Source organism: Coregonus clupeaformis, chromosome 1, assembly GCF_020615455.1.
Source record: "Coregonus clupeaformis isolate EN_2021a chromosome 1, ASM2061545v1, whole genome shotgun sequence".
NCBI classification, from domain to species: Eukaryota; Metazoa; Chordata; class Actinopteri; order Salmoniformes; family Salmonidae; genus Coregonus; species Coregonus clupeaformis.
In genome coordinates this window covers 36,964,096-36,982,619 of record NC_059192.1, presented here as the reverse complement: position 1 = coordinate 36,982,619, position 18,524 = coordinate 36,964,096, and the positions used below count along the sequence as shown (strand labels likewise).

At 44.5% G+C, this 18,524-nt stretch overlaps 1 protein-coding gene across 5 annotated transcripts in view; it reads right to left on the bottom strand.

The window, feature by feature from the left end:
* LOC121567935 (MAGUK p55 subfamily member 2) overlaps positions 1-18,524 on the bottom strand; it is a 63,796-nt gene that overhangs the window by 33,244 nt on the left and 12,028 nt on the right. For 3 of the 5 annotated variants that reach the window (XM_041878349.2, XM_041878356.2, XM_041878365.2), the window contains one exon: positions 16,902-16,983. In XM_041878349.2, the coding sequence (XP_041734283.1) occupies positions 16,902-16,932 (31 nt within the window). In that variant the 5' untranslated portion in view covers positions 16,933-16,983. Of the gene's footprint in view, positions 1-14,658; positions 14,869-16,901; positions 16,984-18,524 lie in introns of those variants that run through there. The other 2 variants (XM_041878340.2, XM_041878331.2) reach the window with 2 other exon arrangements.

The window sequence follows — 18,524 nt, the reverse complement described above, 5'->3', positions numbered from 1 at the left end:
AAATTTGGAGACACAACGACCCTGGATCATTTACTGCCTCCCACTATAATATTGTTTTCTTATAACCACAGATCAAGGATATGATTACCCTACCCTACCAGAGACCGTAAAAAACTATAAAACAGATCCAAACCTTAAAGTCCTACTCCAGTTTTCAGCTAATTTATCACCTGATTTACTTAACAAAAGGCACATCTCAATAGGTGGTCCAGGTAAGTCATGAAATATCACAAGTGTGGGGGTGGGCCTTTCCTCTTTTGTTCTCTATTGCTCCTCTATTGTTCCTCAAGCAAGGGGGAGGCACGTGTTTTTGATACTCACATGGATGACAACACTAAAGATCTATTGTGAACAATAAGATTTGGAGGACAAGATGTATGATGATGTATGATGACTATAAAATCACTTTTTGTCCCCTCAAACATTTTTTGTAAACAAATCAAAGCGGAATTAAAAAGAATTAGAAAGCTGGACACTATGAAATATGCAAATGATTTAAGTAGCCTAATAATGAACCTATGTTTTGATGTGAAAACAGATTTGTATTTATATTAATTAATCTATTTTGTTTGTAAAATCAAACATTAAAACAACTTTAATAAAGATTCTTTTTAACAATAAAGAAAGAGAACATCTGACCCTGTAATAGTGGCTAGGAGCAACTTCTACTAACTCCACTTTAGTTCATATCACTATAGCTCTGGTGACACAGACGGGTAAGATGACATAAAATATAGAGAGAAGAGGAGAGTAGAGTAAAGAAGTTGTGCATCTTTTCCAACATGAGGGTCAGTGTGAATCATGGCCAAGAGTTACAAGTAGTTCTGTACTCACTGTAGAGACACAATCACAGTAAGGCTATAAAGAGCTCTGAGGTCTGTCATGCATTGTACATCAGACACAGCCTTGACTTGTGTCAAAATAAATGGAAGTCACACACTCTAGTCTACTCCAAATCCTCAGGCATGTCACATTTTAAGAGAAACGTGCTACGAATCTATGATGAATCTCACACACACACAAAGGGTCTGTTACCACAAAATCCCTGATGGTCAGAATAATACTGTTCATTTTCAAGAGGATACTGATTCATGGTTTGTGTTGCGTTCCCTATCATTTTTTTACATCTGTCCTATCATTACAGACCTCTCCCCAATAATATAGATATTACTGTAGCTATACTCATCCTAGACAGCTTCTGCAGTTTCAACACATCCACCCACAGATGTCAATAGCAAAACATAAAGATGCAGCCCTGGTCTTGGTTTCCACCGGGACAGGAAGGAAGGAAGGAAGAGGAAGGAAGGAAGACCCTCCATGATTACAAAACCCAGCCTCCCTCTGCCTCCCTAAACAAATAATTAGATGTAGCGTGCAGTGGTAAAAGCTTGTTATCCCTCCCCTTCTCCCCTCATCCTCTCTTCTCCTCTTCCCCCTAAACCCTTACTGTCATCTGGAGATCTGGAGCAGAGGTTGCAGATCAAAATCTGGAGCGGAGGTTGCAGAGAACAGATCAAAATGCCGACCCAGCTTTTCCAGGCCCTGCATAATTGTCTTTAATCACCAACACCCACCGCAGTGTGCCCACTCTGCACTTTCCCATGAAACGTCGGTTCTACTACTCCGCTTCGGCTTCACACAGAGTTTGTTTACACTTTAGTTTACAGGGCCCTTCCTTGCTTCTCTCTCTCTCTCTCTCTCTCTCTCTCTCTCTCTCTCTCTCTCTCTCTCTCTCTCTCTCTCTCTCTCTCTCTCTCTCTCTCTCTCTCTCTCTCTCTCTCTCTCTCTCTCTCTCTCTCTCTCTCTCTCTCTCTCTCTCTCTCTCTCTCTCTCTCTCTCTCTCTCTCTCTCTCTCACACACACATCCTCTCTCATCCTCTCTCTCTCTCCTCGCAATCCCTCCTGGTCCTCTGTAGCTCAATTGGTAGAGCATGGCACTTGTAACGCCAGGGTAGTGGGTTCGATCCCCGGGACCACCCATATGTAAAAATGTATGCACACATGACTAAGTCGCTTTGGATAAAAGCGTCTGCTAAATGGCTTATTATTATTCCTATTCCCATCAGTTCCTACAATGCTGACATCATGTAACGTTACACAGTAGGCTCTTTACATGGCTTGAGTAAGATATGAAGGAGAGCTAAATAACGGAGGGGGGAAATAAGTAGCCTAGCCATGCTTTTGGAATAGGTTTGCTGTCTTGGCAGATTACGAGCGAAGGTGTGAACGCGAACTGGCTGAATCGATTCAGTGGCTAGCTTTGCACTTAACTGGCTAACAGTAGCTACCAAGGGTAAGTTATAACCTACATTTATTTTTGTTTTGTTTTTACATACTGGTAACCAGAGTCGTTCAAGGGAATTCGGGACATGGGTGACTAGTTAACGTTAGCTTGGCTCTCTCTGTGTTTCGTGCCGTGGGAGGAGGGGTTGGTTCGTTGGCAGAGAGCAATGGCTAGCTAGTATGCTAACTATTCTAGCTAACTAACTGGCTGAATAAGCTGACGAAGTACTCACTCAAACTGTCAAAACTAACCCAAAACTTTATACAACATTAGACACGGACACAAATGATCTGTTTGGCGTGTTAACACACTGGTGGTTTGTTGTAACCGAGTATTGGTGCTAAACCGTGTTATTGGAGGCTGGCATGCTAGTTGGCTATGGCGTCATAGGATTCGGTGCCCTGGACAGTTTTCACGGAAGAATACTATACCAAGTTAGCTAGCTGAATAAACTAAGTTAGAGTCTATTCCTAGAAAACATTGAACCGCTGTAGTTTACAACAATTATAATTTCTAAAGTGGAAATAGGGAGATTATATTTGAGTGTTTCAGTGAAACGTAAGTGAGGGAGGCCCCGCTCTCTCGCTTTCCCAGATGTTTAGTTCATTTCATTCCGATCTCCTTTGCATTATTGTAGCCTTTTTCTGCAGCCTGTCAACTATGTGTATGTCTATCCCTGTTCTCTCCTCTCTAAACAGGCCATACAAACGCTTCACACCGCATGGCTACTGCCACTCTAATCTGGTGGTCCCTGCGTGCACGACCCACGTGGAGTTCCAGGTCTCCGGCAGCCTCTGGAACTGCCGTTCTGCGGCCAACAAGGCAGAGTTCATCTCAGCCTATGCTACCCTTCAGTCCCTCAACTTCTTGGTGCTGACAGAGACATGGATTACCACAGAAAACACTGCTACACCTACTGCTCTTTCCTCGTCTGACCATGTGTTCTCGCATACCCTGAGAGCATCTGGTCAGCGCGGCGGTGGCACAGGAATCCTCATCTCTCCCAAGTGGACATTCTCTCTTTTTCCCCTGACCCATCTGTCTATCTCCTCATTTGAATTCCATGCTGTCACAGTCACTAGCCGATTCAAGCTTAACATCCTTATCATTTATCGCCCTCCAGGTTCCCTTGGAGAGTTCATCAATGAGCTTGACGCCTTGATAAATTCCTTTCCTGAGGATGGCTCACCCCTCACAGTTCTGGGTGACTTTAACCTCCCTACGTCTGCCTTTGACTCATTTCTTTCTGCCTCCTTCTTTCCACTCCTTTCCTCTTTTGACCTCACCCTATCACCGTCCCCCCCTACTCACAAGGCAGGCAATACGCTTGACCTCATCTTTACTAGATGCTGTTCTTCTACTAATCTCACTGCAACTCCCCTACAAGTCTCCGACCACTACTTTGTATCCTTTTCTCTCTCGCTCACACTACTCACTCTGCCCCTACTCAGATGGTAATGTGCCGTCGCAACCTTCGCTCTCTCTCTCCCGCTACTCTCTCCTCTTCAATCCTATCATCTCTTCCCTCTGCTAAATCCTTCTCCCTCCAATCTCCTGATTCTGCCTCCTCAACCCTCTTCTCCTCCCTTTCTGCATCTTTTGACTCTATGTCCCCTATCCTCCCGGCCAGCTCGGTCCTCCACTCCTGCTCCGTGGCTTGACGACTCATTGCGAGCTCACAGAAGAGGGCTCCGGGCAGCCGAGCGGAAATGGAGGAAAATTAGACTCCCTGCGGACCTGGCATCTTTTCACTCCCTCCTCTCTACATTCTCTTCCTCTGTTTCCGCTGCTAAAGCCACTTTCTACCACTCTAAATTTCAAGCCTCTGCCTCTAACCCTAGCTCTTTGCCACCTTCTCCTCCCTGCTGAATCCACCTCCTCCTCCCCCTCCCTCCTCCCTCTCTGTGGATGACTTCGTCAACCATTTTGAAAAGAAGGTTGACGACATCCGATCCTCATATATTAAGTCAAATGACACCGCTGGTCCTGCTCACACTGAGAGGAGGGGATAGGGTCAAGCGGGCAGGTTGTTGGGCGGCCGGCCGTCACAAGTCGCAAGATTTCATCTGGAGAGAGAGGGGAGAAAGAAGTCAAAGCATAGGGTAGGGCAGTGTGAGCAGGACCAGCGGTGTCAATTGATTTAATAAATGAGGATCGGATGTCGTCAACCTTCTTTTCAAAATGGTTGACGAAGTCATCCACAGAGAGGGAGGAGGGAGGGGGAGGAGGAGGAGGATTCAGCAGGGAGGAGAGGGTGGCAAAGAGCTTCCTAAGGTTAGAGCAGGGGTGTCAAACGTCCGGCCCGCGGGCCGGATCAGGCCCGCAAACGGGTTTAATCCGGCCCGCGAGATGATTTTGTAAAGTATAAAAATGCGCTGCAATTTTTCAATAAAATAAACTGCTGTTCCAATTGCGTCCACTGGATGGCGCAATAGCAATTGTGTTAAGCAATTAAACTGTTTATACCGGGGCAGAGCAAGTAGGTCAAGTCTGTGTTTACTCACAGCCGAGACATCAGTGACGCTGCAGTGAAAGCTAGCTACCTCATTGCTAATGAAATCGCAGTGGCTTCAAAACCATTTAGTGAGGGTGAATTTGTAAAAACATGCATGATGAAGGCAGCTGAGATTGTGTGCCCTGAAAAGCGTCAGGCTTTTGTAAATATCAGCCTGACAAGAAACACAGTTGCAGACAGGATTTCCGATCTTTCAGTGGATTTGGACAGCCAGTTGAAGCAAAAAGTAAAGTCATTTATTGCGTTTTCGGTTGCAATTGATGAAAGCACGGACATTACAGATGTTGCACAACTGGCCATTTTCATCCGCGGGAGTTGATGACACATTGACCGTCACCGAGGAGTTCGTGGAGTTGGTGCCGATGACAGATACAACGACAGCAGCTGATATTTTTACCGCACTCGTCGGGCGCTGGACAGGGTCGGAGTGGACTGGTCCCGCGCTGTCAGCCTGGCTACAGATGGTGCGCCCTCAATGATCGGGAAAAAAGCAGGCGTTGTGACAAAGTTCAGAGAGAAAGTGCAATCTGCAAATGGAGGACGTGATTTTTGACTTTTCACTGTATTTTGCACCAGGAGGCTTTGTGTTGCAAGTCATTAAAGATGGATAACGTCATGAAGGTGGTCATCCAAACTGTTAATTTCATCCGATCCAGAAGCCTGAATCACCGTCAGTTTGACAGCCTTCTCAGAGAGAAAGACCACATCTATGGCCTGCCATACCACACTGAGGTAAGATGGTTAAGCCGAGGTGCTGAGGCGTTTCTTTGATTTACGAGAAGAAATTGAACAGTGTTAGAATTCCATTCCGCAGAATGGATGCAGGACCTTGCATTTATGGTGGATGTTACAGAGCACCTGAATAACTTGAACAAACAGCTGCAAGGGCGCAACAAAGTTGTCACGCAGTATTATGACAGCATACGTTCTTTCAAGTTGAAGCTGTCATTGTGGGAGACGCAACTTGCCGGTGGTGATGCAGCTCACTTCCCCTGTCTGAAAAATTTGTGCGCGACCCAACATGTGGCAGACATGAAGCGGTTCAAAGATAAAATAACGGGACTGTTACGGGAGTTTGAGCAACGCTTTCAGATTTTTGGTGAACTGGAGAAAGACTTCAATGTTTTTTGCTCGCCATTCACCGTGAAACCCTCTGATCTTCCCGTCAGCATCCAACTTGAAATAATAGACTTGCAGTGTGACTCGGATTTGAAGGGCAAATTTGCCGCAGCTGGCTTGGACACATTTAATCAGAATCTCTTGCCAGGTTACCCCAACTTGACAGCCCTCGCTACAAAACTGTTGTGCATGTTTGGTACCACATATCTTTGTGAGCAAGTTTTCTCTGTAATGAGCATAAATAAAACAAAGCTGCGCTCAAGGCTCACGCACAAGCACTTGAATCACATCCTGAAGTTGGCTGCCACTCAGGATGTGACGCCTGATATTGATGCGCTGGTGAAAGCTAAAAGATGCCAGGTATCAGGAGTCAAATAAACTATGCAACCCCACTTAAAGTGCTACATGAGACACCCTGATATAGTTCTGTGATCTGTGATATACTTCTGTGAATCACTGAGGCATTGTGTGTTTGTGTGTTCTTTGTCCTCAGAACTTTCAAATAACTTGAGGTGTTTTATGATTAATAGTGATGTTGTGCTTTTGGACACACTGTCCTCAGGCTCCAGCTTTATGTTTATATGTTTTTATGTTGATGTGCTATTGTTTTTAATTGATTTTATTTTATTTGTATATTTAACCTATTCTTGACTCTGTGGTTCTTGCACTTGTTTGGGGAACAGGATTTCATTCTTTTTATCTACATTTCTGCCTGAGAAATGACCCCCTGATATAGTTCTGTGATCTGTGAAACAGTTCTGTTAATCACTGAGGCATTGTGTGTTTGTGTTCTTTTTCTTTAGAATTTTCAAATAAACTTGACGTGTTTTATGATTAATAGTGATGTTGTGCTTGTACTATTTTGGACACACTGTCCTCAGGCTCCAGCTTTATGTTGTATGTTGATCGTATTAAAACAAAGAAAACAATCTGAAGTTGTTGTTTTTAAGTTATATATACCATGATTTTTCCGGTCCGGCCCACTTGGGAATAGATTTTCCTCCATGTGGCCCCTGAGCTAAAATGAGTTTGACACCCCTGGGTTAGAGTCTCTAGCCAACTCTCCTGCTATCTCTCTCAGAATGACCTTCTTGATCCAAACCAGTCAGGTTTCAAGACTGGTCATTCAACTGAGACTGCTCTTCTCTGTGTCACGGAGGCTCTCCGCACTGCTAAAGCTAACTCTCTCTCCACTGCTCTTATCCTTCTAGACCTATACGCTGCCTTTGATACTGTGAACCATCAGATCCTCCTCTCCACCCTCTCCGAGTTGGGCATTCCCGGCGCTGCTCACTCTTGGATTGCGTCCTACCTGACAGGTCGCTCCTACCAGGTGGCGTGGCGAGAATCTGTCTCCGCACCACGTGCTCTCACCACTGGTGTCCCCCAGGGCTCAGTTCTAGGCCCTCTCCTATTCTCTCTATACACCAAGTCACTTGGCTCTGTCATATCCTCATATGGTCTCTCCTATCATTGCTACGCAGACAACACACAATAAATTTTCTCTTTTCCCCCTTCTGATAACCAGGTGGCGAATCACATCTCTGCATGTCTGGCAGACATTTTAGTGTGGATGTCGGATCACCACCTCAAGCTGAACCTCGGCAAGACGGAGCTGCTCTTCCTCCCGGGGAAGGACTGACCGCTCCATGATCTCGCCGTCACGGTTGACAACTCCATTGTGTCCTCATCCCAGAGTGCAAAGAACCTTGGCGTGACCCTGGACAACACCCTGTCATTCTCCGCTCACATTAAAGCGGTGACCCGATCCTGCAGGTTCATGCTCTACAACATTTGCAGAGTACGACCCTACCTTACACAGAAAGCGGCACAGGTCCTAATCCAGGCACTTGTCATCTCCCGTCTGGATTACTGCAACTCGCTGTTGGCTGGGCTCCCTGCCTGTGCCATTAAACCCCTACAACTTATCCAGAACGCTGCAGCCCGTCTGGTTTTCAACCTTCCCAAGTTCTCTCATGTCACCCCGTTCCTCCACACACTCCACTGGCTTCCAGTTGAGGCTCGCATCTACTACAAGACCATGGTGCTTGCCTACGGAGCAGTGAGGGGAACGGCACCTCCTTACCTTCAGGCTCTGATCAGACCCTACACCCAAACGAGGGCACTACGTTCATCCACCTCTGGCCTGCTAGCTCCCCTACCTCTACGGAAGCACAGTTCCCGCTCAGCCCAGTCAAAGCTATTCGCTGCTCTGGCACCCCAATGGTGGAACAAGCTCCCCCACGACGCCAGGACAGCGGAGTCACTGACCACCTTCCGAAGACACTTGAAACCCTACCTCTTTAAGGAATACCTGGAATAGTATAAAGTAATCCTTCTTCCCCCACCCCCCATAAAAAAATTAAAAATAAATAAAGGTGGTTGTCCCACTGGCTATCATAAGTTGAATGCACCAATTTGTATGTCGCTCTGGATAAGAGCGTCTGCTAAATGATGTAAATGTAAATGTAACGCGACAAGAGAATAATGTCCCTATTCAACAGTGTGTATGTTGGTTACTGCTGCCATTGTTTTATTTTTACAAATCCAACATGGCCTCCTTCTTGTGTCTCACTGCCTTGCTGTTCTGTGTCAGTTGCCAGATTGGGTTGCCTCGCTCACTTTCCCTGACCTACACTACAATAAAAGAGTTGTATAAGAAGAGTACAGGTCAGAAGTTCACCAACATATGTAGGTTTAGATGTCAGTATTAGTTCAGATGATCCCTTTCCCATAGTATATGACCTGCAGAATCTGTGTAATGCATGCTATTGTGTTTCAAATTAAAAAGCAGTATAATCTTTATGCAGAATATTAAATTACTAGGGGACCGGTTACTATGAAATCCTCCCCTATGAACTGTGTCCAACTACCATTGCCAAGAATAATAGTTTCAACCACGCTAAAGAAGTACTCATTTATCTCTATCCCACAGTTGATATACACAGTAAAAACAGTCAAAAACGCAAGCATTTGTACAATAATCAACTATTACAGTGTTGCTTTGAATTACGGTTTAAAGACAGACTCAGCGATATGACATAGATGCATAAAGTAAACAGTATAGTGGGTCAATTTCCGCAACAACTAAGAGCGTTGAAGCGCAAGGCTCAACAACAGGTAGAACCCTTTTGTTTCCAGGTAGAACCCTTTTGGGTTCCATGTAGAACCCTTTCCACAGAGCTGTCACCATAGCAGAACTCTTTGAATAACCCTTTTTGGTTCCAGGTAGAACCCTTTTGGGATCCATGTAGAACCCTTTCCACAGAGGGTTCTACATGGAACCCAAAAGGGTTCTTCCTGGAATAAAAAATTGTTATCCTATAGGGACAGCCGAATAACCCTTTTAAAAAAATAAGAGCAGGGGTGCAACTTTCACTGGGGACGGGGGGGACGTCCCCCCATATTCTGAAATTGCATTTTTGTCCCCCCAAGTTTTATTATTGGAATGTGATACAAAATGAGGCAACTGCTCAGAGCGTCAGGAAGGCTATTTGGTGTGTTTATCCGACTGGATTAAAAAAATTAAAATAATAAAATAATGTTGTCCCCCCCACTTCCAAAACCAAAGTTGCGCCCTGTATAAGTGTGTAGAGCAGTCAGCAAGATTACCACATTCCACTGGCTTTATTAACAGCCTAAGACGGCAGACAGACGGAGGCTTGGCGGCTACCCCATCACAAAAGGTAAAACTACGTCAAAGAATGCTCCCTCCTTGTCCGTTTTCACCCAAAACAGCACCATGAGGCCACAGGTGACCAGCCTTTGACTGCTAAGCTTCAGTTGATCTCATCGGGAAGCCGTTAAGGTCCCACAACGAAAACCATACAACCGGATGTAATAACGGTTGTAATAACCTCTGTTTGCTTTAGAGAAACTGGTAGACGTCTTTAAACCTGAAAATAGCTCAGAATATAATAGGGAAAGGGGACTACCTTGAGTTACACACCCACTCATGCATTCTCATGCTATGCGGTGAGGTCACCTCTAAAAAGAGCTGCAATTAAAGCACCAATGTTGCACATCACCGAAACAATCAAAGTTCTTATTGTTTGTGGTTCGGCACCCTCTGCAGGATTATCACAACCGGATGCATACGGTTTCAGGGGAAATGGAAAGAGAGTCTGTGACACGACTTCCGCTTTTGGACGTTAACAAGGCAACACTCCATCTTAACTCCTCCTTCACATTTACTGGATTGGTTCAACAGTGCAGAAGATAACCTCCGCCGACAGTTTTTTTTCGCACGTCAGGACCGAAAAGAAAGAACTGACATTTTTACACCTGCTACGTTAGGTTACTGCTTCAGGACCACAGTGGGGAACATTAAGCTCAGCATTAGTGGAGGCAACCGGTTGCTATGGAGCACTACAGCTCCAGTGAGGGAGACAGGGATGTGGGTGTTTTTGTTGTGTAGTGAATCCACATAGGGAATATACTGGTCTGAGATCTGTCTGTCGTTGTCTTGCCATACATATGTCAGAGGGGTTGGCTAAAGTACATACAGATCCGGGCACAGAGGAGCAGACACTGGTTTTACATTTCAGTCATTTAGCAGACGCTCTTCTCCAGAGCGACTTACAGTTAGTGAGTGCATACATTTTCATACTGGCCCCCCGTGGGAATCGAACCCACAACCCTGGCGTTGCAAGCGCCTTGCTCTACCAACTGAGCTACACAGGGCCATTTCCTAGTGCATGCATGCACACACACGCACACACACACACACACACACACATACACACTCCCCTATGGAGCGCCTGACAATAACAACAGGATGTACAGTGGATATTGGTTTTGTAGAGGTTTGAAGGATGTAGGAAATACAGACTAATGATGTCTAGAGATAAAGCATTTGAAGACAGCCAAAATGTGGGATTTGAATGTGCTAAAGGACTACTCAGTAATTCATTCTGGCATGTCTCGAGGGTCTTAACAGGTAGTGTTTCTGTAAGCTATATGGGTCGTTTCCCTGAAATCCTCTTCGACTTTGCTCCCTCTAAGTAAATCAATGAGGTGTTTGATATGACTGTAAGTAATTGCTGTTAAATGGCTTTTTTTAAGTGAGTGCACTGCTTAGGAGCGATTTATAAATCAAATAAATTCCACATTGACAATGACTGACAAATTCGCCTAGATTACCTATCGGGAGTAAGAACTTTAAAACATTACATTTGACAGAGATATGAAACTGTAATATAATAATTTCCCCTGCTTTCCTACAGAGTTGTGTAATTAAACTAAGGCCTCAGGTAAAGATGAGTGTCAGTAGACAATATTCAGTAAATGTCTTGGAGTGGAGCTTATTCCTGAGTGATCTGTCACTGATGAACAATTTATGATGGAACATGCACTTTTAATCAATAGCTTGTCCTCCCTGCTGAAAAAAACAGTATAGACCAGCATAGTTCTAGTTTAGATGGTTTAGGTCAGGGGTGTCAAACTCAATTTCCCCACGGGACGAATTCAGTCTTCACTGAGGGCTGGAGGGCAACATTTAAAATGTATTATATTTCCTTGCCGTTACAATTTGCCAAAAAAATAGCTTTTTCAATTTTCGATGGTCCCTGACTGTCTAGCTCTCGCTTCCATGACTGTTAGCAAGCTGGACAGAGTGAGGAGACTATAAATGTAGGTTCATTATCATTTCTAGACAGTTTTGATTTTGTTTTAGTCATTTTAATGTCAATTGAGATCTAGGCTACATCAAATAGAATCCAAAATGTCATCCAACACAAGGTATTGTATTATAAATTGAACCAGCCTAGTGTGTGAACAGAGTTCTAGTTTGTAGATTTCAGAGTTGAAATCAACATTCACACAGTGACACAGTAAGTTTACTGTTAAGACAATTGATTTGGGCTGATTTTTGCATACAGTGCGTGTGCATGCAGTGTGTGTGTATTTGCATACATTTGTGTGTTCATGTGTGCATGCATGTGCCTGTGTCTAATGCAAGTATACAATATATGTGTGTAACACCTCCTGACAGTCAGATATTACCAAACCCCCTTCCCTGTTGAGAGCACAACAAACCCTCTGAAGGGCCTACAGTATAGCAGCCATTGAAACCATGGTGATGGTCGTTGCTCCCAGTCTGCGTGCCTCAGAAGGGCTCCAACCTCATTACCAAGCTGAAGGTCATCAGTCCAGACAACAACCAGTGATATTTAGTGACATTTCACTCTTGCACCTCCCATTATATTGAATCGTAGTATGTCCAGGAAAAGATGACAGGAATGGAACAACAGGCCTATTATATGATGGCTGTCAGGAAAGAAACAAAGACAAATGTGTGGAGTAGTCATACTTTGTAGTCATACTGGGTGGTTGATGCCCTGAATGCTGATTGGCTGACAGCCGTGGTATATTTAAGCAATACGGCCCGAGGGGTTGTGGTATATGGCCAATATAGCACAGCTAAGGGCTGTTCTTAAGCACGACGCAACGCAGAGTGCCTGGATACAGCCCTTAGCCGTGGTATATTGGCCATATAGCACACCCCCTCGGGCCTTATTGCTTAAATATACCACGGCTGTCAGCCAATCAGCATTCAGGGCATCAACCACCCAGTTTATAATAACATTTCAATAGCAATATGACATGAGATAACATGACAGAGATGGAAGATGTCACCATTGTGTCACCAAACCAACCATCTTTGGGTCTTTGAAAATGGCTATATAAAACCCAGGTATTATTGTTAGGATTACCAAACCACATAATCAAATCAGGATGTAAGACCATCACAGTGAGTCCAATTCACTCAGAAAGAATGGACTCAGCAGTCACCATTCTATGGCACCACACAGCCTCGTCATACACGAAAACTCCCCTTACCCATCATCAATGGTGTTGATGATGGGTGCGTCCTCAATGGCACACTATTCCCTTTATGGTAAGCAACTTCTGACCAGAGTCCTATGGTTAGTAGTGCACTATATAGGGAATAGGGTGCCATTTGGGACATAAGCAATGATCTCTTTCCTGGGACATTACTTATTGAGCATTCATCTGACAGGTCCTGGTCCAGAGAGGGATGTTATTTGAAGGTTGGGACGCTTCTCAGAATGTGACCGCTCTGAGAAGCGCACTGTTGCATAGGAATAATCTCATAATAGAGAATACACAATGCACCGGGTAGGAGGGAGCTCGTCAATGAAGGACTAATGTGAATGAACTGACAGACTGTCTTGTCTGTCACGTCAAATGGTATTAGGAGATACATCTCGACCGCACTGTGTTGTACAGCAGTACGTACCACAAGCGTTATCTTATTCATTCCTCATTCACCTCTCTCTCTTGCTGTTTCTATAATGTATATTATATAATGACATATTATGATCGTTGACGCAACATTTTGTCTAGCAAAGGCATATGATTCGAGTACATCCTGTGAAAGCTTCAATGCATTCAGTTGTGCAACTGACTAGGTATCCCATTTCCCTTCATGTTCCATTTCAACCACTATCCATTTGTACAGTGATACATTTCCTTAGCGGCTGTGATTTCACTGACTGAACATAATGTTGAATAGTATGACAAACAACAATCAATGTGAACAGCATGGACACGGATGCAGTATAGTATGCAATAAATGCAATTTGTAACACCACCATCAATTATGGATAGAATCTACAAGAGCACTTGCCCCACACACTGAGAGCACATACAGTATTATCAATGTATTATCATTCAGCTTTGTTCTATGGGAGGCTGTCACTATCTATCTTCTGGTTATTGTAACACACGGCCATTTACTGTTACGGGCAGCCATATTTGTCATAAAGAGTATAATGGTTATTATCATAGAAATAGAATCAAATAGATTGATTATATTTCTATGGCTATATGAGGGCTTTGTGTAAAGTAGTACATGTTTTCTCTCTATGCACTCTCTCATTTTCCTTCAGTCATAAGGGACACTGGATCGATACATACATTAGTTTAGCCAGTATGTAATAATTCCACTTGATCAATGGTCAAATTAAGGACAGGAATACCATACAAAATGAAAAATGATAAGTAGTCCCATATGTGGTCCTCTGTAGCTCAATTGGTAGAGCATGGCGCTTGTAACGCCAGGGTAGTGGGTTCGATCCCCGGGACCACCCATACGTAAAAATGTATGCGCACATGACTGCAAGTCGCTTTGGATAAAAGCGTCTGCTAAATGGCATATTATTATTGTATGCTTGAGATTCCGCTGTTATACAGTTTCACACCTTAGCAATGAGTCTCGCACATCCACACCCTATTGCCTTGAGTACTCATTTGTCTCCCTTGTTTCTCCCAGATAGGTCATAATTCTCACAACCACACTTCACTTCTAGTTCTAGACCAATACATACAAGGAGTAAGTGGAACACGTCCAAACATAGCTGAACCATAGAATCCAAACCCTCATCCCTTCACCATAGATGAACCACAGAGTCAAAACCCTCATCCTATCTATGACCCCTATCAACAGAGTTCAACCCTCATCCTTTCACCATAGATAAACAAATAAAACCCTCATCCTTTCACCATAGATAAACCATTAAAACCCTCATCCTTTCACCATAGATAAACCATTAAAACCCTCATCCTTTCACCATAGATAAACCATTAAAACCCTCACCCTTTCACCATAGATAAACCATTAAAACCCTCATCCTTTCACCATAGATAAACCATTAAAACCCTCATCCTTTCTATGACCCCCATCACCATCAGCATCACCCCAGCCGCCTGTCCTTACCTTCCCCACTGAGCTCCAGGCACTCCAGGGACATGACAGAGTCCTCCTCCTCCAGGGAGAACCTTCCAAACAGGCTGCCAGCCATGTGGTACACACACACCACCACGACACACACCTAGCGACGACTCACACACTCACACCTGAGACAAGCTCCTGAGAAAAGCTCCTCCCTCTCTCTCTCTCTCTCTCTCTCTCTCTCTCTCTCTCTCTCTCTCTCTCTCTCTCTCTCTCTCTCTCTCTCTCTCTCTCTCTCTCTCTCTCTCTCTCTCTCTCTCTCTCTCTCTCTCTCTCTCTCTCTCTCAATACCTGCAGCTCCTGAGAGCTGCCAAGGATGACTGAGCCTCTCCCACTGAACGGAAGCCTCTCAGAGGAGAGAGGAAGGGGGGAGAGAGAAATAGAGGGGGGAAAGAGGAGGGGTAGAGTGATGCATCTCACAAGGGGGGTGTGATGCTTGGAAAGGAAGGGTGAGGCAAGGCACAATGATATTCTACTAACCACTACCGTGTGTGTTGAGAGGGAGGGAGAGCTTGGGGGCTGAGGGAGGAATCTTCTGATTGGCGCTTATATCAAGAACTTCCTTCCTGTTTAGTGACATCATCATGGTTCACCACACATTGGCTGTGTCCGGATTCTCCACATGAATTTAACAATGATGAAAACTCCTTCCAACCAATCCTATACTTTTAAATTCATGACAGGACTGTGCAAATGCACGCTTCTGGAAAAGGGTGGAGAATCGACACGTAGCCAAAATCCAAGTAATAAGAGAGACTGGGAAAGCTATGAAACTCAATAAACTATTTCTAACCTTCTCTGTGCACTTTATTGTGGCTGTAGCTATCTATTAGCATTTTGCTCACGAAGCAGTACACATAAAAACATTACGGCTTCATTGACTGAGTGCAATACAAATAAAAGTGTAATTGTATCCGGCTGCATATCAGTGCCAAAAAATATCCATAATATTAAATGCAACCATTTTTGATAACCAGGAGACATGAAATTGTTTCGAGGCACAATTTATTCTAGGTTACTGAAAACGTCAGTCAATGAGACCTCTCCCTTGGCTAGTTTACAAATAGAGATTGACATGCGGGCCATTTCTAAAAACAGATTTAATGCACATTCAATATCTCAGGGGAGTTGAACTGCCATAAATCTAAATTCCCCTCCTCTCCTCGCCAGCTCAAACTCCTGAGATACATGTACTGCACATCAGACGCCATAAAACTTCCGGTAATACATTGAGTCAGCCAACCATTGGTGAAAACACTTCAAATAAGAGGATTTTCCCTCTCCTCCATCTCTCTCTCCTTCACTTGCCCTCCCAGTGGTTAGATAAATGTATATGATCTTATTGTCTCTGTCTTTGTCCTTGTGTATGTGTCTGTCCAAGTCTGTCTGTGTCCTTGTCCTTGTCAATGTCCTTCTCCCACTCCCTCTCCCTGTCCAATAGCAAACACATAAATCAGCCCACAAAACAGGTACAAAGCCTGGCCAAACAATCAGGGAATTTAAAGCATTTATTTGAAGAGTTAATAATGCTCATCACCCAATCCCAAAACGACCAAACCCCCATCTCACCCCAACACTAACACCCACTAGAGAAGTCTCGTCGGGGGGCATGCACCAAGGTCAGTGTGCCTCCATTGGAGAGTAGTGAGGGCTAATAACAGACAGATTCTTCCAGACAGCCAGACTGATAAATCTGAGTTGGAGTCCGAATTCACTGTTCCATTAGGCACATCATTAGTGCGAGTGGAGATATCTTGCAGGGCCCCACGTGATAAACTGTCCCTCCCTACTCTCTCTCTCTCTCTCTCTCTCTCTCTTTCCTACTTTAACGCTTTATCTCTGTCCCTCCATCATTTCTCTTCCATCCCTCTCATGTTATGTGGAAATATGCTGGAGTGGGGGGTCAGTCATCCAGTTTCATTCATCAGAGAAGGTTGAAACATCCCTCTCTCCCTCACCCTCTTTTTCGCTCTCACCCTCTCTCTTTCTCGCTCACCTCACCCAAGGTTAAAACCTGTCCACGGTTAAAACTTTGGATCTCTACCCTCTCTCTCTCTCTCTCTCTCTCTCTCTCTCTCTTTCTCTCTCACATACGCACACACATACAAACACACACACACATACATATACACACACACAGACACAGACACACTTTTCACCCCTCTTTCTCTCTCTCTCTGTCTCTGTCTCTTTCTATCTCTCTGTCACGGTGAGGCCAAGCCACTTACCAGAGTCTGAGCTGGCTGATGCCACGGGCATTTTGGAAATCTGGTCTTCCCAAATCCTCTTCTCTGAATCTTGTTAGGTCAACTGGAGAGAGAGAATGAGAGAGGGGAAAAAGAAGGAGAAGAACATGGTAAACACACATTAATTATTGATCAGTTATGAATATGACCAACCTCAAACCCCAAACTGGAGAAATGGACCAAGAGGAGGGAGGGAGGGAGGGAGGATAAGAGAAGCTGACAAAGAGCAGTAGAGGGAGACTGAGGGAGTTCTCCCTCATGTTATTTACACCCACCCAGTCCCAGTATAGTTTCCCATGCCCACACATGCCCATTCTCCTGTTGTCAGTGTCTAATTATAGGTAACACCCACACTGTCCAACTCAGTTTCCACGAAGTCTACTATCGCTAGTTAGAGAGGTTGGCTACAGTAAGTGAGTGGGCAGGATAAGATGTTGTACTAGCTTGGAGAGGATCGTTAAGGCATCTGATTGAACCCATTGGCATTTGGCCTAATGTCGTCAGGAACTGGCTAGAGAGGCTCAACAACTTCAGACATGGGCTAAATAAATAGTTTGCTGATAGATTTGCAAAGAAGATTTAAAGAATTGCATTACATTACAGCAGTGCGAGATCAAGGACAAGTAGAGACGGATTGAAGAGGTGAGTGAGACGGGAGTGTGTGAGAGACGAGAGAGAGAGAGAATGGAGATGGAACAAAGGTGGAAAAAGAGAAGTCGATGAGGGAGAACAGTATCCAAGGATGCTAAGTCCTGGTTGCCATGACAATATACTGCAGACTGTGGTCAGGGTGAAGGGGTGGCAGCCAAATAGGAGGGAAAGTCTATCATTCAACCCCCTCATCCAGAGATACACAGACACACACACACACACACACACACACACACTTCTTACAGTATAAAGCACAAAGCACAATCATCATCTAAAAAATGTGTGTCTGTGCAGATGAGTAGATTACCACCACATTAACACTTAAACAGGCAGAAGCTCGAATTGTAGTTCCTGCTGTACCATTGAAACATACTGAAACCCAGAGTGTGAGATGTACTCTACCACTGCCCAGGGCTTTGCATAACTCTGATCTATGCAGATCTGGCTCTTAAAACGTTCACACCAGTCCCCACAGCTTATCCCTCCCTCCCCAGCCCTCCCCAGCCCTCCCCAGCCCTCCCCAGCCCTCCCCAGCCCTCCCCAGCCCTCCCCAGCCCTCCGGTGTTTGCACTGGGAAATGACAGAGCACACACGCACGCACACACATGATAAAGCACACACAGACGCACACACACACACAGTTGCTCTCTCACACATAGACACAAACAAACACGCACACACACACAAATTACAGAGCTTGTTAAAAGTATACAGGCAGCTTAGGAGTCAAGCCGATTGCAATGACGCTGCACATCAAATGATATCGTTTTCTTAGCCTATTATGAAAACTGATGAAATTGCAATCAAGCGATTAAGCCTTAATAAAGCACTTTCCAATCTAAATAATAAGGGTATATGAATGTACAATAGTAGCATTAGATTCTACAACAGAGATCAGGGTTTGTAGAGTTAAATGTTCCTGGTAGGTCTTTTTTATTGATTGTGTGAACTGCT